General features: G+C 54.6%; 1 protein-coding gene across 3 annotated transcripts in view; it reads right to left on the bottom strand.

The window, feature by feature from the left end:
• Positions 1-11,137, bottom strand: part of SATB2 (SATB homeobox 2) — a 135,967-nt gene extending 124,830 nt beyond the window's left edge. The window contains exons 1-2 of one of the 3 annotated variants that reach the window (XM_080599932.1): positions 9,993-11,137; positions 6,114-6,332 (exon numbers count right to left, since the gene is read on the bottom strand). In XM_080599932.1, the coding sequence (XP_080456058.1) occupies positions 6,114-6,282 (169 nt within the window). In that variant the 5' untranslated portion in view covers positions 6,283-6,332; positions 9,993-11,137. Of the gene's footprint in view, positions 1-5,091; positions 5,795-6,113; positions 6,333-6,864; positions 8,463-9,992 lie in introns of those variants that run through there. The other 2 variants (XM_080599931.1, XM_080599933.1) reach the window with 2 other exon arrangements.
• Positions 11,138-22,423: the final 11,286 nt, after the last annotated feature.

Raw genomic sequence — 22,423 nt, 5'->3', positions numbered from 1 at the left:
TGTGTCCCTTTTCCTCTCCATGCCAGACAGACAGCTTCAAGGAATACAGTAATAATGGAAATCAACTGCAAAAATAAATATTCAGACTAGCATCCTAACTAAGAGCATTAAACTCAAATACTTTTTAAGTTATTTTAAGGTATCATCTGAAAGCCTGTGCTACAAACCAGAAACTGTAAGGATGACAGTAGTCTGTTGAAATGACAACTTGATTAAAATTACGCTATGCCAGGTACCTTCTATTTTTAAATCTAGACATAATATTTTGCACAGTAAAATAATTTAAACAGAATATAAATACTCTCCAAAATTAATCTTTTAGGAAAGGAAATGAATCTTTACACCTCAACTTCAAGTGTTTATTCTTAACAATAAAAGGTTAATACTGTTTTTCTTCCTTCAATGTCCAAATTCTTCATCTAAATTTGGAATGAGAAATATTTCACTAACTAATTTCTCAAAAGTATGTTTCCTCACTGGCATCTTGGTCATTTTAAATATGATTTTGCTATCTTCTACAGGCATAAAGAGAATCCTGGGCAGACCCTGAATCACCCTAGCAGGAGTTTTCAAATAAGTGTCCTATAAATAATTGATGATAAATCTACTCTGACTATCCCAGTGACACTAAGAAAAGGCAGGACCCAATTTATAAAAGGAGGGGGGAGAAGAATTCAACTGACTTTTTCAAAGATGTTGCTTTCTTTTTCTTTCCTTTGGCTCATGATGAGAACAATAGCATCTAGCTAACTAACGCGGCTATGTGTCTGGGGTGGGGAGGAAGCGGGGAGATGACTCTAAATACTTAGGAACTGTTGCGGGAAAAAATAAAATCTTGCTACAGCTAATCTTAAATCTTGAATTCAAAATTGTCAGTGGCTTTCTGCAGATGCAACTTAGAGTTCCAAAATTACTCTAAACATCAAATTATGCCTAGGTCACTGAATGGGTAGATACCCTATATTCTGTTTAATGTGTATGTTCAATTGCACGTATATTTTAACCAACTGTGTCTTTACTTTAATAACAGGCCAACTACCAAAAACAGATAAAGAAAGGCTATTTTTCTACCTTAGCAAAAATACAGATGATACACTACATGGCCCTCCAGGAGTGATAGTTCTGTTTATTCTATTTATGTGACATAATCTGATTGGAAAAGGGGGAGGAGAGAATCAGCAAAAAGACCAGAAACTCATTTTTAAGCATTGGTCATGGAAAAGAAATCCCTGTCTTGCTTTTCTTAAGGTTCACATTAAACTAAAAGTCTCTTCCTCATTACACGTCAGAAATGCGTAAAATGATTACATTTCCTCATAATTCCTACTTAATTATACCGAAACAAAGGACAACATTTTCCAACTACGCTACAACGGATAAAACATAAAACATGTTCATGCACTGCTGGTTCCCACACTAACAGGGATCCGTGGCTTCCGTGCCTCTGTACCTCCATACGTTCAGTTTTTTCAAATAGCTGCGGACTTCTTCCAGGCAGCAAGAATATACTCTTCATCTAGGTACAAAGACTGCCGAAATCTTAACCTTTCGATTTGCTCAATTTGTAAGGACAACTGGAACACGCTTCCTTCTTTCTGGATCCCATTCAGAGCTTAATGCCACCTAACCGGTTAGAACAGAGGAGCAGATTTGATCAAGCTGTACTCTTCCGGCTGCACACAAGTGGATTTTTCTCTCCACTAAAGTACATTAAATCCTTGTAAAAGGTACAAGAGGTAGCAAAAACCCTACGACATTTTTGCAGAAATAGTTAGAAAGGATTTTGACAAACTCTTTAACTATCCTTGGTCAACGTTTTTGTTGCCCCAGAGAGATACCAGACCAGATTTCTCACTCCACCTAAGCAGTCAAGGCTCTGATACATCAGATCTTGAAGAGGCTCACCGCAATCAGCAGCAGCGCTCCGAAGAGTCGCTGCGTCCACATTTCCGATGCCTCTGACTCCACACAAGCACAGGAACTGCAGCTACAGATTAACGTCCCAGTTACGGAGTTTGGTTTGAATTGTCTGGAAGTTTTCTCTTCCATTAATATTTTGTATAGTAAATCACGTATTTTAACAGATAAATGAATAAGAACGTATTACTATCAGGCTGCATGAAACTAATCTAACCGACAAATTTTTTGCAATAATTTCCTGCCCGAAATCCGAACATGTTCCTTGGCTGTATGTCAGTTCTACACTGTATTCCAGCAAACCGAACCTCAGAACAGCCCTGTCTCTATGCTGGCATTTAAGTTGCATTCAGAGGCTTTGAATGCTTATTTTCCATGCTCTTCCTAACAAATGAATACATATACACGTACACTCGCACACAAACAGGTTCATGAATTGCAGTCAACAGTTTTGCAAATATAAGTTTCCTAGCCATTAATCATCCTTTATTTTTTTTTTAAATCCTTATGGAGTGAATTACTAACTGGGAGGAGATGCCAATTCTAGTAAGTGAATGTTACCCAACAGGGACATAAAGCTGTCAACACCATGGTGCTCTTGCTTGCTCTAAACTCTCTCCCAGGCTTCATATGTTTTTTAAAGTGATATTAGCCTTTATTTTTTTTCCCAGGGACCTTTATAAAACCTGCCTCTCTTGAACATCTGAGCACTTGTGCTTTACTACATACAACTTTTAAAACAGACTGGTCGGTAACTGCTGAAACATTTTAGAAAGCACTGGGTTAGTCAGGGCTAACCAGAATTGGACTCTAACACGTTGGACTTACACTAACAACACTGTAAACAGCACTGAAACTTTTAAATCCCCTATTAAACCGCAACCTTTAAGAGCCCATTTATCTTTTTTGTGACCTTCACTAGTTTATTATAGCTGCTGTAATGGCCCTTTGCATTAAGTACATTCAGTTTAGGAACAAAGAAAGAGAGAGGAAGAGAGAGGAAGAGAGAGGAAGAGAGAGGAAGAGAGAGGAAGAGAGAGGAAGAGAGAGGAAGAGAGAGGAAGAGAGAGGAAGAGAGAGGAAGAGAGAGAGGAAGAGAGAGGAAGAGAGAGGAAGAGAGAGGAAGAGAGAGGAAGAGAGAGGAAGAGAGAGGAAGAGAGAGGAAGAGAGAGGAAGAGAGAGGAAGAGAGAGGAAGAGAGAGGAAGAGAGAGGAAGAGAGAGGAAGAGAGAGGAAGAGAGAGGAAGAGAGAGGAAGAGAGAGGAAGAGAGAGAAAGAGAGAGAAGAGAGAGAAAGAGAGAGGAAAGAGAGAGAAAGAGAGAGAAAGAGAGAGAGAAGAGAGAGAGAAAGAGAGAGAGAGAGAGAGAATGAGAGAGAAAGAAGAGAAGAGAGAAAGAGAGAGAAAGAGAAAGAGAGAAAGAGAGAGAAGAGAGAAGGGAAGAGAGAGAAAGAGAGAGAAAGAGAGAGAAAGAGAGAGAGAGAGAGAGAGAGAAGAGAGAGAAAGATGAGAGAAAGAGGAAGAGAGAGAAAGAGAGAGAAGAGAGAAGAGAAGAGAGAGAAGAGGAGAAAAAAATAATTGTAGCAATCACCGTAATTATAAAACTTGTTACCAAAATGTCATCAATCCCATCATAGCAACCAGTTAGCTGAGAGCTTATTTTTCTATGCTCAGGGATTTTGTTCAGAGAAACACAGTATTATGCCAGAAAGACACTCGACAAGGAGGAAGGAATTTCAAGCATTTACATATCTAAGGCCCAACATGAGATGGAAAAAAAAAAAAAGAAATGTTAGCATTGGTCTGTTTTCAAAATCTTCAGATACACATTTCAGAATAAAAAATTAAACAAAATCCAAACTAAAATGGTCTCTAGTTTCAATAAAATATTTCATTTTTTTCTTCAATCCTGTTCACATTCAATTAATATTAGCACTTGAGCTTGAAAGATAAGAATAATCTGAAAAAATGACAAGTAAAGCCTTAGATGTCATTTCACTACATCTTTCAATAGTTTCCTTTTTATCAAATATTAGGAACAGCACTAAAAGGGCTTTTATTAGTATGTATTTGAAGAGAAATTCTACAGTAATTTGCCAGTATATTAGAAGTAATTCTTTCTGCAAATGTCTACAGCTGCATTTCACAATTCAGCAGAAAAAATTACTAATGCCGCGGCATTCACTGCGAAGATGCAGACATCCAGAAACACCCAGTACACTGTGATCTGCATTCAGGAAAAGATCACTTGGCCACACAGATTCTTAAAGATCAAACTTCAAAAGGAGCAAAGGAAAAATATCTGGAAATCAGCTATGTCGATTTATCCTGAGAGCATTTCCAAGAGGGTAAAAAAAAAAATGAAATCAATTTTAAACAGCACCATTATCTTATTAAAAAAAAAAATCTGCCTTAACTAATTTAGTATTGAGTATTACAGAACCTAGGTAAGTATTCAGACAAGAATAATTTTCTTCTTGCTTTCAGTATCAATAAGGAGTAACGTATAAACTTTATTATGAATAGCTTAAAGAGATTCAGACTGTTTAAAAAACACCAGCTAGGAAAAAATATGTACTCTCGCATTTCCTATGTCCCCACACTTTTACACTCTAGTCTACACCGACCTTATAAATGAGCCAAAGAGTAATGAATGAAAACGTAAGCTCTTAAAAGTTTGCTTTCAGAAATGAGTCTTTGTCATAAATGTAAGAAATCTTCTAGAACCTAACAGGCCAGTTTCAATCTGAACCACCAATATAATCATAAAACCTTGTGAATTTCTCTTGGCTAACACAGTGGCTATTAGCAAGCAATATATATATTCCAAAACATTTAAAAACATTCTTTTAAAACGTATTTCAATAAATCCCCCAAGCAAAAAGATTTAGCTCTAACATTCCCTTTAAAATCAAGCAGCTATAATGCCTCGGTCTCTCAAAAGACATCTAAAACTACATATATAACTACTTAAGCACTTTTAAAATGATTAACTCGTTGATTTTTACAGCTATTCAATAAATTATTTTCCATCAATTTGTAAGTGGATTAGTGCTACAAGTCTTTCCTTGCAAAGCTGTTTCTTCTTTTTCTGTACATTAGAAGAAAACAAGTAAGAGGTTTAAAAACAGACATATAGTGATCCAAGAAACACAAAAAACTCGTGAGGTCTCTTACCCTTCATTAGGTACACAAATGAATCCTACGTTTCTAAAATAAAAGAAAATAAAATCTGCAGCCCCTAAGCAAACTTCGGCTATTAGAAAGCCTATTGAACCAAAGAGGTCTAAAACAAGCATCTAATGGAAAATCGCTAAATAAACCTCACGTAATAGTCATGTGACGATCATATCAAAGTATCACTTGAAATGTCATTTACACAAACTCTTTGTGTATAAACAACTACATTTTAGTATTACCTCTCCGCGCGTTTGTAAATACAAATACAGACAGAAGCTTTTTTAAAAAGGGTAAAATGGCCTGCCCTGCGCTATTTTCCTCGTAACATCGGTCTAATTTCAAGAGTTTTAAAGATACTTTTCCTAACGTGAGGCTACGCTGCATTAAATACAACAGCACCAGAGTTCGGCTGAAAAAAAGCGAGCGTTTAGGAGAAGTTCCCGGGAAGTCTAGCCGCTTAGGAGAAAAAAAAAAGAAAAGCAACCACGTGTGTTCCTTGAACTTGCTCTAAGCACGCTCTAAGCACAAAATCGACCAGCGACTTGATGGCAAAGGGAGCGTAAAAGTTAAAGCGTCATAGAGAATGCGGGACTGCTGCAAAACTAACGCTCAAGAATTTTGCTGAAAGAGCTCAACCTCGCACGTGCTTTGCCCCGTCCCCTCTTCCAGCGAGAGAACTGCTGCGAAGCGCTATTAACAGCCGAAAGAAACCCGGGACCGCGAACGCTGCCGCTCCCCTCCCCGCTGCGGGAGCCGTGTCCCCGACCTCCCTCCGGCTGCGGCCGCCAGCGCGGCCGGGCTGCGGGCGCTAAGGCGGCGGCGATGCCCTCGCTGCGCGCCGCCGGCTCCGCTAAGGGGGCGCCGAGCACCGGGCCCGGCTCCCCGCGGGGCTGCCCCGTGGGACGGGGCCGAGCTGCCCCTCGCCGTGCTCGGCGGCCAGGCGGGGACCTGCCGGCACCCGGCGGCGAGCCTCCCGCAAACTGCCGCCCGCCGGACCGGGAGCGCGGCCGCACGGTTACCTCCCACGGGCTTGCTGACGGCGCCGTTGGGCCTCCCGCGGGTGCCCATGGGGCTGCCGTTCTGCTCCAGCCTGGCCACCTTCCCGGGGGGGGGGCCCTTGACATCGGGGCTGCCGCTGCCTCTGTCGGGGCTGTCCCGCAGGCAGGGGCTCTCACTCCTCCGCTCCATGCTCGGAGACGCGGCTCCCGCTGGCAGGTCGCAGTAGAAGGAGCACGGACCTAGGGGAGAGAAGCGAGGGGCGCTTCAGCGGCTGCCGGCCCGCCCCCGGCCCCGCTCGCCCGCCACCGCCCCCGGCCCCGCTCGCCCACCCGGGTCCCCGCAGCACTCCCCTGGGCTGCCTGGCGGGACGGGGCCGGGCTCGACCACGCGATGCGGCCCCGTTGAAAGCGAGCGGGCGCCCGCGGCTCGTCCCTGGGCCGCCTTGCCTTTCCTTACCCGCCCGGCTGGCAGCGACTCGGGTCCCGCCGCCCGGCCCCAGCCCGCCGCGGCAGCGCTGCGCCCCGGCGCCCATCGTGCCCGGCAGCCGCGGAGCAGCGGGCAGGCAGCCGGGCACCAGCCGGGCTCCAGCCACCCACCGACCGCCCAGCCAGGTGCTGCCCGGTCCGCCCCGCCCGCCGGGGCTGCGGGGAAGCGGCTGCCAGCCCGAGCGGCCCCTCTCGCACGGCCCCCCCGCGCCGGCCAGCTGAGCGGCCACCGAAGCAGCCGGCTGCCGGCGAGGAAGCCTTTAGCGGGAGCTGCCGCCGTACTTACTGCTTATAGCCTGTCTGTAAGTTGGCTGAGTTGGGCTCTGTCCATGGATCAAAAGTAGAGAATCCAGGGTGGAAAGTTTTCTCGGTGCCTCCTCTCGCGCCGCTTGCTTCCCTCCTAGTCCTTCCCCCACCCCCAGCCCCCTGCTTGCCCTCGTCCCGGGGTGCCGAGGCGCCGGGGCCGGGGTCGGGCGGTGTGCCCTCGCTGCGCGGGGCGGCAGGGGCCGGCGCCCCTTCCCGGAGGGTCCCGGTGGCGAGCGGAGCCTGGCGGAGCGGAGCGGAGAGGAGCGGGCAGGGGCGAGGGGGCGGGGGGCCGCCGGCTCCGGCGCGGAGGAGAGGGGGGGAGGGAGACGGCTCCTCACACCTTCGGCAGAGAAAAGAGCTACCCGGGGAGACGGGGGCAGGAGGCAGCGCCGCTCCCCCAGAGGCCGCTCTCCCGGGCTCCGCGGCGGGTGCCTGGCGGCGCGGGGAAGCGGCGGCGGCGGCCCCCGATGTGTCACTTTCAATCTCTCCCTCCTCTGCCAGCAACAGCAGCGGCAGGAGGGACTCGCCACAGAGAGCGGAGAAACGATTATTAGTTGCGTTGAGTCATCGAGGCAAAGTGAGTCCTTTTTGGGGTTGTCCTCGCTTTCGGATTTGGTGTGTGTGCGCGCGCGTGTGTGCGTGCCTGCCTGTCTGGCTGCGCGGCGCTCCCGTCCCAGGGCTGTGCATCCCAAACATCGCCACCCCTCCTCGCCTCCGACACCCCTCCCCCTCCCCGCCCCCCCGCCAAACTGAAGTCGCGGGGCTTAGCTCGGGATCGGGCGCAGGCGACGGTTCGGCAGCATCCCCCCCCCCCAGCCTCCCCTCCCCGCGCTGCCCGAGCCGCCGCCGCTCCAGCCGGCACCGCTGCGCGCCGGGGTGGGAGGCAGGGACCCACCTGGCAGGAAATTAAAGCCCGAGAAATAAAGCGCACATCGCGGCCGCGGAAAGCGAGCGCGGGGCCGCGCGAAGGGAGGGAGGTGGAGGAAAGGAGGGAGGGAGCGGGGCGGGCTGGGTGGGGAAGGGGAAGAGCGGCGGGACGAGGCGCCGGGGACAGGAGGAGACCCGGGGCAGAAGTGCACAAGGACAGGGGCAGCCGGGCTGGGGGTGGGCCGAGGAGGCAGGAGAGGAGGAGGGGCTGGGGGAAGAAGAAGAAAGAGAGGGAGAAAGAGGGAAAACAAACAAACAAACAAACAAAAAAAAAAAACCAGGGGAAGCCGGAGAAACGGGACCGACTGGGGAAGAGCAAAGCTGCCACCGGCATCCAGTCCGGGCGCACAGGTCGGTCCCACGCAGCCGGCGCGGCCTCGCTGCCTCCCCCCGCAGCCTCCCCCCGGCGGCAGGAACTTTTGGGGGCGTTCCGGGGGCTGCCGCCCCGAGGGCCGGGCGCGCTCCGTCCGGGGGCCCCGGGGTGGCGGGAGCGGCCCGGCCCCAGATAGGGCCCCGCCGCCGCCCTCCTCGCCGCGCCCGGCTGCAGGCAGTTGCCGGGCCGGGCCTGAATAATTGATGGAGGGGCCGGGAGGAGGTGAGAGGCGGGCAGGGAAGAGCTGCTGCCGCCGCTGAATTATTCAATAGCGGAGCTGCGGGCAGGGCACGACTGCGCAGGGATTGGCGCTGAGAGCGGCCGGAGAGAGCGGAGAGGGGAAGGCTCCAGTGGCTGCCGGCGGGGAAGCCGCGAGGCGGGATCGGGCCCCTCGGCGGCCCCGGGGCGGGCAGCGCCTGGCGAACGCCTCTCCCCCGGGTGCAAGGTGCAGCCACGCCGCGCCCCGGGGCCGGCGGCGGAGCGGGCGCTGCCCGGCGCGGGCATACCCGAAGGCGCGCCCCGAGGGCCCGCAGCGCCCCCTGCCCGGCCCGGGGGGCGCCGGGGAACGAGCCGGCACCCGGCGCCCCTGTCCGCCGAGCCCTCCCCGCCCGCCACCGGCCTCCCGGCAGCGGAACGAGCCCCGCGTTAAGGTGGACCGCGGAGATGGCAGCCGCCACCGGGGGGGGGGAGGGGGCTGGCGGCTGGGCGGGGGAGGGCGGCCTGGCGGGGTGCGGTGGCGGAGCGCACACCTTCGCTGGCCGCCGCGCCCCCCCCTCCGCCGTCCGCCTCCCCGTTCACTGCCTGGCGGGCGCCGCCTTCCCCTCCGGGCCCCCTTAAGAGATCTGCCTTTTACGGTGGCGCCGGAGGGTCAAAAAAAAAAAAAGAGAGAGGGGCTGGGGGGGGGGGGGGAGCACACCGGAGAACCCCCCCCGGCGGGCCCGGCAGGGCGCAGGCCGCCCCGCGGGTGGCGGGGAGGCGGCAGCAGCCCCCAGCCCGCAGGCAGCTGGCCCGGCGCGGCCAGCCTTGCCGCGGCTGCTGGGGGTCGGGGAGAGGAGAGGGAGAGGGAGGGGAAGGGCAGGGGCAGGTCCCCTCCGCAGCTCGGCCGCCGCCGGCCCCGCAGCCGCTCCTTCCCTCCGAGCGGCGGTGCCGGCCCGCCGAGCGCCCCGGTGGGCTCCAGCCCTCCCTGGAAGCGGTGCCGGGAGAAGCGGCGGATCCCCGGGCAGGGTAAGAGAAATCGCTCTCCTCCACGTCCACCCCGGGCTGCAGCGACAGCCTCCCTTCGTGCCCCCGAAAGGCAGCGCCGAGCGCAGCTCCCCCGCCGCAGCCGGAGGACTCGCGTCCCTCCCCACCTGGGAAGGAGCAGGGGGACCCGTCCCGGCCAGGTGCTACCCTCGGCTCGGGAAAGGAGGAAGCGCAGGGAGGTGGCAGCCGGGTCCCGCGCCCGGCTGAACTCTGGGGGGCCAGGAGCGGGGGCGAGGGGAGCGGAAGGCCGGGGACGCGGGACCGGGGCTCCCCGGGAGCTGAAGGAGCGGAGCCGGCGCTGGGAGCGCGCCCGGTGTCGAGGAGCGGAGGAGGAGAGAGCGCGGCGGCTGCCGCCAGCCAGCCGTCTTCCTGCCGGTCCCTTCGAAAAGAAGCCCGAAAGTTTGGAGAACTCCCGTTTTTCTTTTAAATAACCTCATCTAAGTACACCCCCCTCCTTTTTTTTTTCCTTTTTTTTTCTCCTTTTTATAAGATCTCAAAGAGCTGTGTAGCAGGAAGTTAACATTTTTCACCAGGTATCGAATAATTGAATAATGTTTTGTTCTTACCTTTGATGTGGAACTACGAATTCCCGCGGATAAATGGCCAGAAAGTTAGAAGAATTGGTGATTTAGGACTTCAGTACTTCTGGAAAAAAAATGCCAATGGTTTAGACAGGATCTTCCCTGTCTGATTCGTTACTATTATTATATCTGATGATGTGGATGGATGGAGAGATTCAATCCAAGCCCATTAATGAGATATTTTATAAACACCACCGTCTGAAGATCTTCATTTACATTTTGTCAATGATCGTTTCCTTAACAGCGGAGACGTGTGGCAACAGCACGATTACAGGACTTTAGTAAAGCTCCTGTAAGAGTACAACTGGCTTGTTGATCGATTAATATTTTATTAAGTGTAAATATTTTATAAAGTTTTTAGGAAAACTATCGATTCTAAATTATTAAACTACTCAGAAGAGCATTTAAATAATGCATACAATTAAATACATTTAAATCTATATGTAGCAATTACTTTATTTGCAATGAATCCTCTACACCTTTATGTCGTGTTTGCATTTTTCCCCACTGGCAGCCAGTTTTTTATTTGTGCGTTCACGGGAATCTTAGGATCGCTAATTATGTGTTTATTCGTGTATTTATAAACTGAACATTTCTACAAAACTCTCTTTTAACTTTGCAATCAGGAGCGGCAACCATTTGAAAACGTCGACACGGAAGCAAAGGGTTTTGTTACTAAAACTGAGGGGAAACTGAACCGATTGCATAGACATTTTGCTGGCTGGTAAATTGTTTTGTTAACATCATTTAATTTGGACAGATTTTACGATACAAAATGCTTATTTTTCTTTAACATATTTTTCCCAATAAAAGTATTTTCTTTCTGTTTCGAGTTATATATTATATATATTTCTTCCTCCAGTGCATGATTTTCACATGTTGTCCTTATTTCCACTAGGAAAAAAAGGGCGATTATTTCCCATCGCTTTCCCCAATCCGTCCCCCGATCTCGTTATAAAAAGAATCGGATTTTTAATTGTTATTAATAACCTCTTTTTCTCTTTCTAACACAAACTCCAGTGTGAGAATTTTCTGCTCTTGCACACTCTGGTGAGAGCAGGAGTGGATGCGCTCCGAGCTTCCAGCGCTCCCCGTTACAGAAGTTTATGGACGCCTCAAGTGGTTGATTGCCAAAAAAAAATCTGAACAAAACAAACGAACAAAAACACCTCCTTGGCAAGGTTTGTTTTTCATTAACTACCACTTTTGAAGCCATTGCGGCTCAGTTCCTGCGCAGGTTTCGGAAGAGGCCGGCGGTGTGGGGCCGGGCGCTCCCGCGGCTCCGCCGCCCGCGATGCCGGGGGGCTGCCTCGGGCCCGGGCCCGGGGCTGCCCTGGCCTGGCGCGGCTGCGCCCGAAAGCCGGCCGCGGTGCCTGCAGCGGGATCCGCCGGAGCGCTCTGCCCTCGGGCTCCCAGACGCGCTCCTCGCCTCCTGCTTTTCCCCCTTCCTCCTCCTGCTTCCCCTAGGCCACGGGCTGCGCGGGGACCGCAGCCTGACCGTGGGGACCGCAGTCTGCCCAGGGGGCCGCCTGTGCAGCCGCCGTCCGGGTCTCCCGCGGCGCGGCGGAGCTCCGCGGCCTGGGCCGAGCCAGGAGCCCGGCCGCTTGGGTGCCGGGGGAGCCGGCCCGTGGGGCGCCACCTCGAAGCGCGGAGGCGCCGCGGCCGGTAGGAAGGGAGAGAGAGGGGCGACCCCGCCGGGGCAGCGGCCGCAGCGGGCACCGCCGGGGCGGGCAGGCTGCGGCAGGGCAGGACGGCTCTCTCCTGCCGGGCCTCCGGGCCCTCCCTTCCCGATGGCCGCCGTCTCCGCGGGTCCCGGGCCAGACGCCGCTCCTCGAGGCAGGGCCGTGGCCGGGGCCGGGGCCGCCGGCGCCCCGCACCACCCGCCCGGCGCCTTCCCCTTCGCACAGCGCCATCGCGCGGGCTCCGGCGCCGGCGCAGCCCAAGACGGCGGCGGCTTCCCACCCGCCGGCGGCCCCCGCGGCCCGGTGCGGCCGGGCAGCGCGAGCAGCACCTGCTGCGGCACCGCCGGCCCCTCCTGGGCGCTGCGGGCCGCTCCGGCCCCGCTGCCCTCCGCGGGAGGGTCGCGCCGGTGCCCTGGGCCCGGCAACGTCGCTCCGCCCTGCCGCCTCGCCCGGCGCGCCGCATGCCGTCGAGGCTCTCTCAGCCGGCTGCCCCTCCGACAAGCCCCCGCTGTTGGACAGCCCGGCCCCGCCACCGCCAGCTCTCGCTCGACGCTCGCCAGGCTTCGGGCGCGACGCTAAGGCGAAAACTGGGCCGCCGGGCTCGGCCCCGATCCCCGCGACGGGACCCGCCCGGCCTCGTCCGCAGCCCTTAACGGGGACAGCCCCGGGCCGGGCCGGCAGTGCCGGCGGGATGGCGGGCCGCGACATCGCCGTTTCCCAGCCGGCCGCCGGTGCCTTCCCGGCCGCCGCCCGAGCCCTAGCGGCTGGCGGCACCGGGGTGCCTGGGCAGCCCCCGCGGGAGCCGGCGGAGGCGGGCGCGGCGGCTCTGCCTCCCCTGCGAGCCACCCCCGGAGCCCCCGGGGTCCGCACGTCTCGTTTGTAACGTGCCAGTTAGAAAAGGAAAAGGAAAACACCACCACCACAAAAACAAAGGCGTCTTTAAGACGTCCAGGCTCCGACTAAGCGATTCCGGGAGGGCACCACTATCTCTGCAGACCTTACCCTCGCCTTCTGAGATTTTATTAATAAGTATCTGCCGCTAACGTTAGTACACAGAGAAGGAGCCGCGGACCAAAGAGGAAATCTCCCCGGCAGCCAGCGGGCAGGAAGGCAGGACTCGGCCGGAGCTGTCTCCCGGCAGGCAGCGCAGGGCAGGGCCGGCGGGGCGCCCCGCGGGGGCCGAGCGGTCGCTGCCCAGGTGCCGCGGCCCTGCCTCCTTGCCCTGCGGCCCCGCGGCCAGCTGCGGCTCCCCGCTGCTCCTCGCACTCGCCTCCCGCCCCTGCCTGTCCTGTGCCCCCTGGCCGCCGGTTTGCGTTTTTCCGCAATCACACGCCTGCACGGCGAGCCGCGAGGGATTTCCTCCGCCAGATTTCACGCTCATCGACCCGCCTCACCCTAGCAGACTTGCGTGACTTTTCGGTTTTGTACGGCTTTTCCTCAAATATAACTGTTTATATGCTTTAAACTGTCGGGAGCAGAGAGACTGCCCGTGCCCCGCGGCTCTTCTTCAAACGAGCAGCTCACAGTCAGAAACGAAGGAAGAGTTTCGCCTCCTTCGTTGCGAGTAAAGAATATCCCCCAGACCCAAGAAAGAAACCCTCACCAAGTGCTGAGGCGCTCCCCACCACCCGGGCACACTTTTGGCTGCTGCAGCCCGAGGCCCCCGAGCGCCGGCGCCCCGGGCCGGGCGGCTCCGGCAGCTCCCAGCAGCCGCCGCCGCAACGAAAGTGGGAGGGGGCAGCCGGTCCCCGCCGCCCGGCGTCGCCTCCAGACCAGCCCGGCACCTGCCTGTGCCCCCCGGAGGTGGCGGCGGGGCGCGGGGTGCCGGGCGGAGGCTCCGCGCCCGGCCCGCTCTCGCCTCTCGCCGCACTCTTGTTCGAGATGGGGGCGAGCGCCGGCGGAGCCCAGCCGGGCTTTCCGAGCGTGCAGCGCCGAGAACTTGCACCCCGGGGCACGAATCGTTTTAATTGCAACGATTTAATGTAAATTAGCGAGATGGCAGCCCGTCTCCCCCACCCGGCTCCGAGACGAGAGCACAGCATCGCCCGCCCACGTCGGGTACCGCCGCCTCCCAAGCCCCCGCGGCGTCCCGGCGGCCAGAGGCGGGCGGCAGCGCCGAGAGGACGGAGGCGCTTCGGAGCGGCGGCCCCAGGACCGCCCCGGGCTCAGCGCTCTTCCCCTGCCGCGCCGCGGCCGTGGAGTGCCGGGAGTTGCGGTGCTCTGGCGCCTGAACTCCTTGCGGAACCGGGGCCGTTTTTCTCCCAAATCCCAACTTCGCCCCGTGCCAGACGGGCCGAGCTTTTCGCGCAAGCCGCCCCGGTGAGCCACGCCGGCGGCAGAGGAGCACTCCGAGCCCGGCGCGGCGGCTCCCGGCGGCTCCTTCCCCGCAGCGCAAAATGGTGCCTGGGAGCAGTGCCGTGCCGTGCCGTGCCCCCACCTCCCCGGCCCCGCTCCCCGCCGGAGCCAAGGGCCGGCCAGCAGCTGGGGTGGCCGGGCTGCAAGGCTGGGGCTGGGGATTTATAGTTTTCTGTGCAAATAACTGAAGGCTGCGGATCTGCCCTGAGAAAGGGGGCAGACGCGGCAGGGGATTTCGAGTGAAGATAAACAACAGAGGTTTTATTGAACTGTAAAGGCTGAAAATATCGTTGAACAGATCGAGGAAACACACCCTTACGCACAAGACCAGCAAACTTGCCACAGCCCAGCTCCAGCAAATGTCAGGCAGCTCGGTGCCTTCCCAAGTCGCGCCACGAAGCGGGCTCGTCCCTGTCCTCGTGGAAATCACCGCAGCTGGAAAGCTGCAAGCGGCACACCGGGTAACACTCAGGTTTTTAAGGCTTTCGCAAGCCCTGTAGTGTTACCGACAGAGCGCTCTCCGCAGAGGACGCACAGACGGGGCCCCGGGGGAGGAAGAGGCCAAATCCTGTCGCCTTTCCGCCTGCAAACAACCCTGTGGTCTTTTCCCCTGACCTCAGGACTTCTCCTTCCTATATGCGCAGGCACTTGCAAAGAGCTCTTGGGGCCAGGGCTTGTACTTGGCTTGCGATGGGACCCCCCAGGTCTGGGGCTGCCCGGCCTCTCCCGGCGGGTTCAAGGGAGGCCGAAAGTCCCGGGGCGCCCCGCTCCCGGCTGTCCGGCGCGGCGGGACGAGGCAGACGCGTCCGGGCAGATTCTGGCCGGCCGGGGACCTGGAGGCACGGCCCGGAGCCCGCCTGCCCCCTGCTCCTGCCCACTGGGCTCCGCGGAGCTGGCCTCGCTCGGCCTCCCCGGTCTCCGAGGGCGCCGTGCCCGTGCCTCGGCGGGCGCGCAACAACCCGCCGCCGGCCCCGACCTTGGACCCGCTCGGGCCGGTGTGAGGAGCGGGACAGGGCGGGTGGCACTCGTCGCGGGCACCCCTTCCCCGTTGACGGGGCCGGATCCTTAAGAGAGCGGTCGAAGCGCCAACCGGTCGGCGGCGGTGCCCGGCGGCGGCTGCGTGCCCGTGGGGCGCAGACGGGGAGCACGGGGGTCCCCGGCAGCACGGGCTGTGCCGCCAGCCCCGCTCCCCGGCAGCCCGCGCCGGAGCTCCCGTGACAAATTTCAGCTTTGTAAAGGGACCGTTTAGCGGTATCCGCCGTTTGAAATCCCATTACAAACCAAGACCAGACGCGGTGCTCGTCCGCTCCCCGTCACGGAATCACTCGACTAAATCAGGACGTAACCAGTGGGTCTGTCCCCAGCGGGGCTGGCAGCTCTCGCTTGCTCTGCGCCACGAAACGCTGCGCTCCTGCCCCGGGAAGCGCCTCTCGGCCCCGCGGGGGTGTCGCGATTACTTCCTCCCGGCCAGGCTTTCAAGGGAGCCGGGGCACCCCCGGCCCTCGGCCCGATGGCCCCGCCGGGCGGCCGGCCCCCGGCGCCCCTGGCAGCACTCGGTCCCACGCCGCCTCAGCCTCCCCACCTCCGAGAGACGAACCGCTCCGAGACCTCTGCGCTTCGTCAACACGGTGGAGTATTTGACATTCACAATTACCTGTAAATATTCTGGCCGTTTTGTGTACGAGACACTTTTTTTTTTTTTTTTTTTTATCCTTAAGCCTGGTAAGTCTCACCCGAGAGACCAAGTGTAACACTGCCGCACTGCCGGCACCCAGCGAGGCAGGCGGCGAGAGGAGCGCTCCGCTCCCGAGCGCCTTCACATCCCTCCCCCGGCACTCGAGCGCCCGGAGCGGGAGGAATGAATGCTCTGTTGTACCGTGCCCCTCGCTCCGTACCCTAAAACGCAACAACTGAAAACTTGATTTAAAGCGCTAACATCATAGAGAGATTTCAAATTAGTGACAGAACAGGAGGTGCCTATTACTAAACCATCGGACAAAACAAATCGGTTCACACACGGGCAGATTAGGTGCCAGATTTTCTAACGTATTTGCAACGGCAGTTCAAAAAAGAAAGATGAGATCTGAGCTGGTTACTCAACTCCGACATCTTGCAATCGGTCTCTATTTTTTACTTTAACCTCTCCCTTCCCTACCCATCACATCATAAAAATTAGCAGCGTGGAATTACCTGTCTGCTTCTCTGAGCCTCCTTCAAGTAAAGAAGGTAAAAGTCACTTCACCTATTAGCTTGTATAAGTAATAAAGAGGTGGTAACTCGGAGCTACTACATCTTGAAGATTGTGTCACATGCTTTAACATAAACAAGGGTGTTATAGCCCTCGCGATTACTGGATCGATTCATCTCTGCAACAACTTGTGCCGCTTTTAGTTCTTTGCAGGTATTTATTCTGTCCCTTGGCATAGCTCTGTACATCCCGACTCGAACAGCAGCAGCCCCTCGGTTTCTGTGGCGTCTCTGCGCAAAATTGCTAAGGGGAAAGGCGGTTTGTCAGCACCCTGCCCCTCTGCACCAGCCTGTTTTGAACCAGATCCGAGGGGATGACTGGGGCTGCAACTGAGGTGCCATATCCCCGCAGCGCGGACAGCAGCCCGAAGATGCAGCGGCTGCCCGGGCACGCACTGTGCGAGCGGCTCCACTCTCCCCTCGCACAACGGGGAGGGATTTGCCCCATTTCAGCAAAGTGGTATTTTTTTTGTGTGTTTTTGTGTTTTTGTTTGTTTGTTTGTTTGTTTCAGCACCACGCCTTTTTCTAATGCGCTTGCTAGAGAGGTTGCCCAAAAGCGCGGCCACCCTGCCGGGCAGCTGCGGCGGCTTTTCAAAGCGCTGCCCCGCTCCGGCCAGGGGAGGCGTGTGCGCCCGGCCGGGAGAGGAGCGCCCATCTCGGAGGTTTGCTCTGAGCCCCCCGCGCCCCGGCGGCTCCCTCCTCTGTCCCTCATCTTGCTCTGCTACGCGCCCAGTCCGAGCTCGCCCACCCAGCGATTAGGAAGGAGACGGGGACCTTCCCCAGGCTGCCCCGGGATGGGGACAGGAGGGTCCCGCTCCTGCCGCCCGGCAGGGAAGGCTCACCGGTGGCTGGCCTTGCACACTGCCAACCTCGGCGACTGCCCTCGCCACCGGCACAGCGCCGCTGCCCGCGGGGCCCGGAGCAGGGCAGGGCGCAGGTGCTGCGGGCCGGGGAGACGTCAGCGCGGCGACAGACGGGGCTGGGAGGTAGCTCCCTTGTCCCCAGCAACCCCCCGACCGCAGGGGCGTCTCAGGCACGGGGAGAGCGCCTGGCACAGGCCAAATGCGCAGGACAGGGCACGGGCAGCAGCAGAGCCCTTCCCAGCGCCGCCCGGGCCTGGCAGAGGCCTCCGGGCAGTGTTCAGAGCCCGGGGAGGAGGCAGCCTGTGCCACCTCCCTCTTTCTGGCGCTCCGCAGACCAAGACGGCTGAGCTGAAGCACTGCCAGGCCGGCGGCCCGAGCCTGCCAAACGCCCGGGACCCTCCCCTTCTTGCAGCATGCCCCCGGGGCAGGATCCCCCCTGGCCGCCATCCTCGGAGTCCGTCGGTTCTCCGCGGGGAACCCAGACGGTGCAAGCAGCGTAACTAACGCCGTCCTTCGCTCGCACTTATCCTTCTCACACCCCTCGGCTCCCTCCGGCAGGTGAGGGTGCTGTTCCGTGGGCCTACAAACGGAGGATGCTGGGCCGGGTTTTCACCGCTGGGCGTTTTCCCCAGGGCCGTTCCCCCGGCCATGCCCGCAGCAGCAGCTCCGCCTGACAGCTGGCACCGGGGCGGGAGCGCCCCCGTCCTCACCCGCCTCGCCCGGCCCCGGAAGCCTGGGGGGGAGCAGCGGCCACCATCGCACGGAGCCAAGGGAACAACGGGGGCTCCGCGCCGGCAAGGCGGGGACGGGGCCGGGAGCCCGGCCGCTCGCAGGCTTCCCAAGCCCCGCCGAGGCTGGGAACCGAGCGCCCTGGGAGCACACCCCCGGCACATCTGCCTCGGCGGTGACCACAGCCAAGCAAATATTTGCGGAGCAGTCGCAACCGTACGAACGAAACCTGCCCTCCGGCTGCCCCCGCACGCCAGCGGCGCGGCTCCCTGGCGGGGGCGGCCGGTCCCCGGCTGCCTGCCCGCTGCCCTCGCCCCCGGGGGGGCACGGCGGGGCCGCCCGCAGACCCTTGTCCCCCCGGGCTCAGCCCCGACCCCGCCGGGAAGCGCCGAGCGGGGCAGTGCGGCAGCGGGGCGGGGAAGGGAAAGGAAAGGAAGAGAAGGGGGCTGACGAGGAAGACAACCCAGTAAATCACTTTCTTGCTTGCCACCTCGGTTAGACAGACGGCCCTGCTGTTCTGGGCCCGCCGGCAGCCCGCTCACCCGGATCTACACCGCCTTCGGCAGCTCCCTCGGCAAGAGCCCAGGGAGGCGGCCGGCCCCTTCTGGTGCGGCCTCGGGTGCCTCGCAGCTTGGAAAAGGAAAGGAGAGGAAGTTTGAGGTCTGTTTTCTGTTGTTGTTGTTGTTTTTGTTTTTTCATGTATTTTCGATTAAGACAATTAAGTACCCCGCACAGTGTAGCGGTCCCTCCCTTGTAACAGTTTCCTTATTGCTGCCCCGCCAGTTTACTCACTGCGGCTAAGACAGGCTTCCTGACCCTTTGCAAAAATTAGAAACAACAGCTAATAAAGAAGCAAAACGGGAGGTAGGCTCGGTGGGAAACGAGGCATGGAAAGTAGCTGCACAACTGGCAGGCTGGATTGCTCTTCCATTTGTTTATGACTGATGGGTAATGCACAAGCCGTTACCCCAAATTTTTAAAGAATAGGGCCCAATCCCAAGCCCCGGCTGCAGCTGGCCATCTGAGTGGACGAGGACAGCAGGATGTGGCCCTAAGCTGGTGGAGGAGTGACTTTTCTCTTGGGGATGGCAGTGGGGGCCACAAGCCCTCCTCCTTCCCCACACTGTACAACCACAGGTTTCCCAGCAGGACAGTGGAAGGTCTGAGGAGAGCTGGGCTCTGTGCCCTCCCAGAGGCCTTCTTGGAGCAAAGACTCCTATTTTATTTATATTTTTATCTTCATACTCCAAGCATAAAAGGGGTAGAGCATACAAAGGGATATATTGATTTTGAATCTTTTTGGTGCCTGACATTGCAACCAATTAAAGCCATGCAAGTGCACAAGAATTAACATTTCCCTTTGAGATAATTTCTACTAATGCCTACAAATAGTGTCAGTGACTGATTTCTTTTGCAATCCAGTTTCCTACAAATCAAGCTATGCATGGTTTTGACATACCCACAGCTCCCTCTACAAGCTTGCAGCTGATGGTTAAACAAGCTGTGTTTCAAAAGTAGCTAGGGAGACCTGCACAGCCAGGAGAAGGGAGAAATTTCCCATCAGCGGTGAGCAAGCTGGAGATGGGGAGAGCAGGGCAATCCTGCCAGTAGTCCCCTGGTGCGATCTGCCTCAAGACAAACCCATCTTACTAGACAGGAGAGGATCAGCAGAGGAGGAAAGCTTATATAAATGCTCCACCTGCAGGAAAGAAACTCCTAGCTCAGTCAGCCACAAGACACAAACCCACTAGAAACCACACGCCATTGTTCCAGCTGTTCACAGAACTTGGGGGTCCAAGATGCAAGATGGAAGAGTTGATTATCTGTGATTATAAGAGCTACCAGAGGATACCCTATGAAACATCACAGATGTAATAGTATTCAGGGTCCAATCTCAATGCCACCAACTTACGTCCTCCACAATTCGATTCCCAACATAAGTTTGACTGCAATAAGAACTTTATTGTTCTTATTCTTTAATTTCTTACCTTAAAAACTGCTAATAGGACAGTATGAAAAGATTTGTTCCCTTTCCTTTCAGTCGTTCCTGTTCAGTGCGAGTTGAAGCAACCACTGTGAATAATTTGTCTCTGGGTTAAGGTCATGATCCTGTGTCAGTCTGAACACAGCACTGCCTTTGAAGCCAGTGGCAGTCTTGTGCAGGGACAGCTAAGGGATCACGCCACTAGTTTGTAATGCAATCTGGAATGTTTTAGAATGAGAAGCCATTATAAGATCAGAACTTGCTACCCTGATACAGCCTTTTATATATATACATTTTTTTTTTTTTTATAAACGGTAAAACAAAATTACTGGTACCATGGCATACTGTTCTCTCTATATGCTCATAAGATATCTGCTCTAGAAATTGCAGCAGCATTTCCTAAAAGTTCCTGGGTAATGAATGCTTTTATGCACTTTCTATTGTGTTTGCTATTGCTTCTAGAAGACCAGAGTTATTGGAAGATACATTTGGCTTTCCTTGCTGCTTTGTAAAAGGTTTTGTGTTTTGTTTTTCAAACAATTAAAAATAGCTTGTCCTTTAAAAGATGTCTTTTTCAAAGCACGAGCAAGAGCAAAAGCAGGGGAAACAATCTTTGAAAGAAAAATGACTTTGGACAAGTTTTGAATTTCAAACATAGTCTTTGTTTATATTTGACTGACAAAATGCCTCTCAAATATTCTTTGAAAGGTGATTACATTAGGCAGGGGCTATTTTAGCAATTTCACATCTCTTAGCACTATTGTATACAGGGATCTGTCCACCCACTTCCCTCACTACAGTCACAGTTCCTTGAGCCTTTATTCAGCTATCTTTCATCACTTCCAGAGTCATGCAAACTTTTTCTTCTCATGCAAATGAAGGCAAACTTCTCTGCACCAGAAGTCTTTTCTAGGACTTCTGGTGGGCTGCAGAATCTCTTTTGGCCTGCTGATACCGTGTTTGGAGGTTTGCTGTAAGACCTTGTTCAGAGCTGTATATAAGATGTTTTTTTTCTGGTTTAACAAAATTTTCAAGATGATAAAAAAAAAATCTATTTCAAACCATGACAAAAAGTTGAAAATTTGAATGTTTCAAAACTTTTTTTTTTTGGGGGGGGGGGGTAATTTGTAGTCCATATCCTTTCTGAATCACGTATCTTTCCTTCTCTATCCTATTTTTCTTGTCATTTAGGAACAAAGACCACACATCGCCTCCTGCAAAGGCACTACACAGCCATGACAAAGTGGCACATTTAGTTATTCCTATCATCAGCTCAGGTGTTGAAAGCTTCAGTAACCACCTGAGTTTTGGGGTGCCATGAAAGCTCTCATTGTTCATTTTCTGCAGCGTCTCATCAGCACCACATTCTGATGTTCCTGCTACATTTGTGCATCTCTGCTGCAATCAAAACTACAATTATTGACACAACTGAAAGGTTTAAAATACTTTTTTTTCCTAAATATTTTCAACATATGCATATCAAGGCACATTTTGTGCCAGCTAACAGCAGATTTATCAATAATAATAAATATCTAGCAGTTTTAGGAACGCTCCTGGGCCCCTGAACATGTGCCTGTGCCACCAAAGATTTAGACCAATTCTTGGCATGGTGTTGGCCCAAGCCAACTAGCACTCCCTGAAACAGCTCTTGGACATGTCTCAAGAGTTAGCCTGGACCATGCTTTAACCCCAAAAGGCAGTTACTTGAAGCCACCTTGTTTTGGTGTGCAAGACAGTGCAACAGTATTGATGGAGACTGTTGTGGGCAAGTTAGTTTCAGTATCACGACTGTTCTCTCCAGTACAGATGCTGCTTCTGACAGTTCTACATAAGATGGAGTAAGAAGGGCTGAACATCAGCTCATGCTTTTGAACTCCAGGTTCCTGAACACTGCTGTAAAAATGTACAGTATTGTGTAATGCATATAAACCAGATGAATACGGAAGAAAACCAGCTACTCAGCATTGCTGTGGTGTGCCTCTGTACAGTTGTAGAAAAGCAAATTAAATCAGAATGTTGTTCTGTGTCGTGAGATCAATATTTAATTCTCCATGTCATTATGACATCTGTCCCTTTCCATGTACAGCAGAGTGGCAATCTATGGTTGTAACATTTTAGTAACAACATTATCTACTGACGAATCTACTTCTTTAGCAGTTTTCAGCTAGGTTAGAACACAGGTAGAGCCCCCAGACTTCTTTTCCAAACAGAAAAAAAAGGCCTCCTTGGTCATCACTTCTCAATCATTGCTCTCACTAATCAGATAATCCCCAACAACCAGATAATCAGATCTTTTTCATATACTGATCCATTCTAAGACTAGCTCAATTTTTTAAAATCTATTATTTCCCCTGGATAACATTCTAAATCTCATTCTTCTAAGTGTAAACTCTTAATCTAACTCAAATCAATAAGAAAACTTCCATTTGTCTCCAATAGCCTCAGGATTTCATCTCAAGTACTTAGTCACAGCCTCTCCAAGAGTAGAAAAGAGTGCAGTTCCATTAAAATACTTTGAAAAATAATACTTAGGATTTGTAGTGACATTTTTTACA

This window comes from Anser brachyrhynchus, assembly GCF_964034855.1.
Source record: "Anser brachyrhynchus genome assembly, chromosome: 7".
NCBI classification, from domain to species: domain Eukaryota; kingdom Metazoa; phylum Chordata; class Aves; order Anseriformes; family Anatidae; genus Anser; species Anser brachyrhynchus.
The sequence above is the reverse complement of the archived record's forward strand: the minus strand, read 5'-3'. Positions and strand labels throughout refer to the sequence as shown.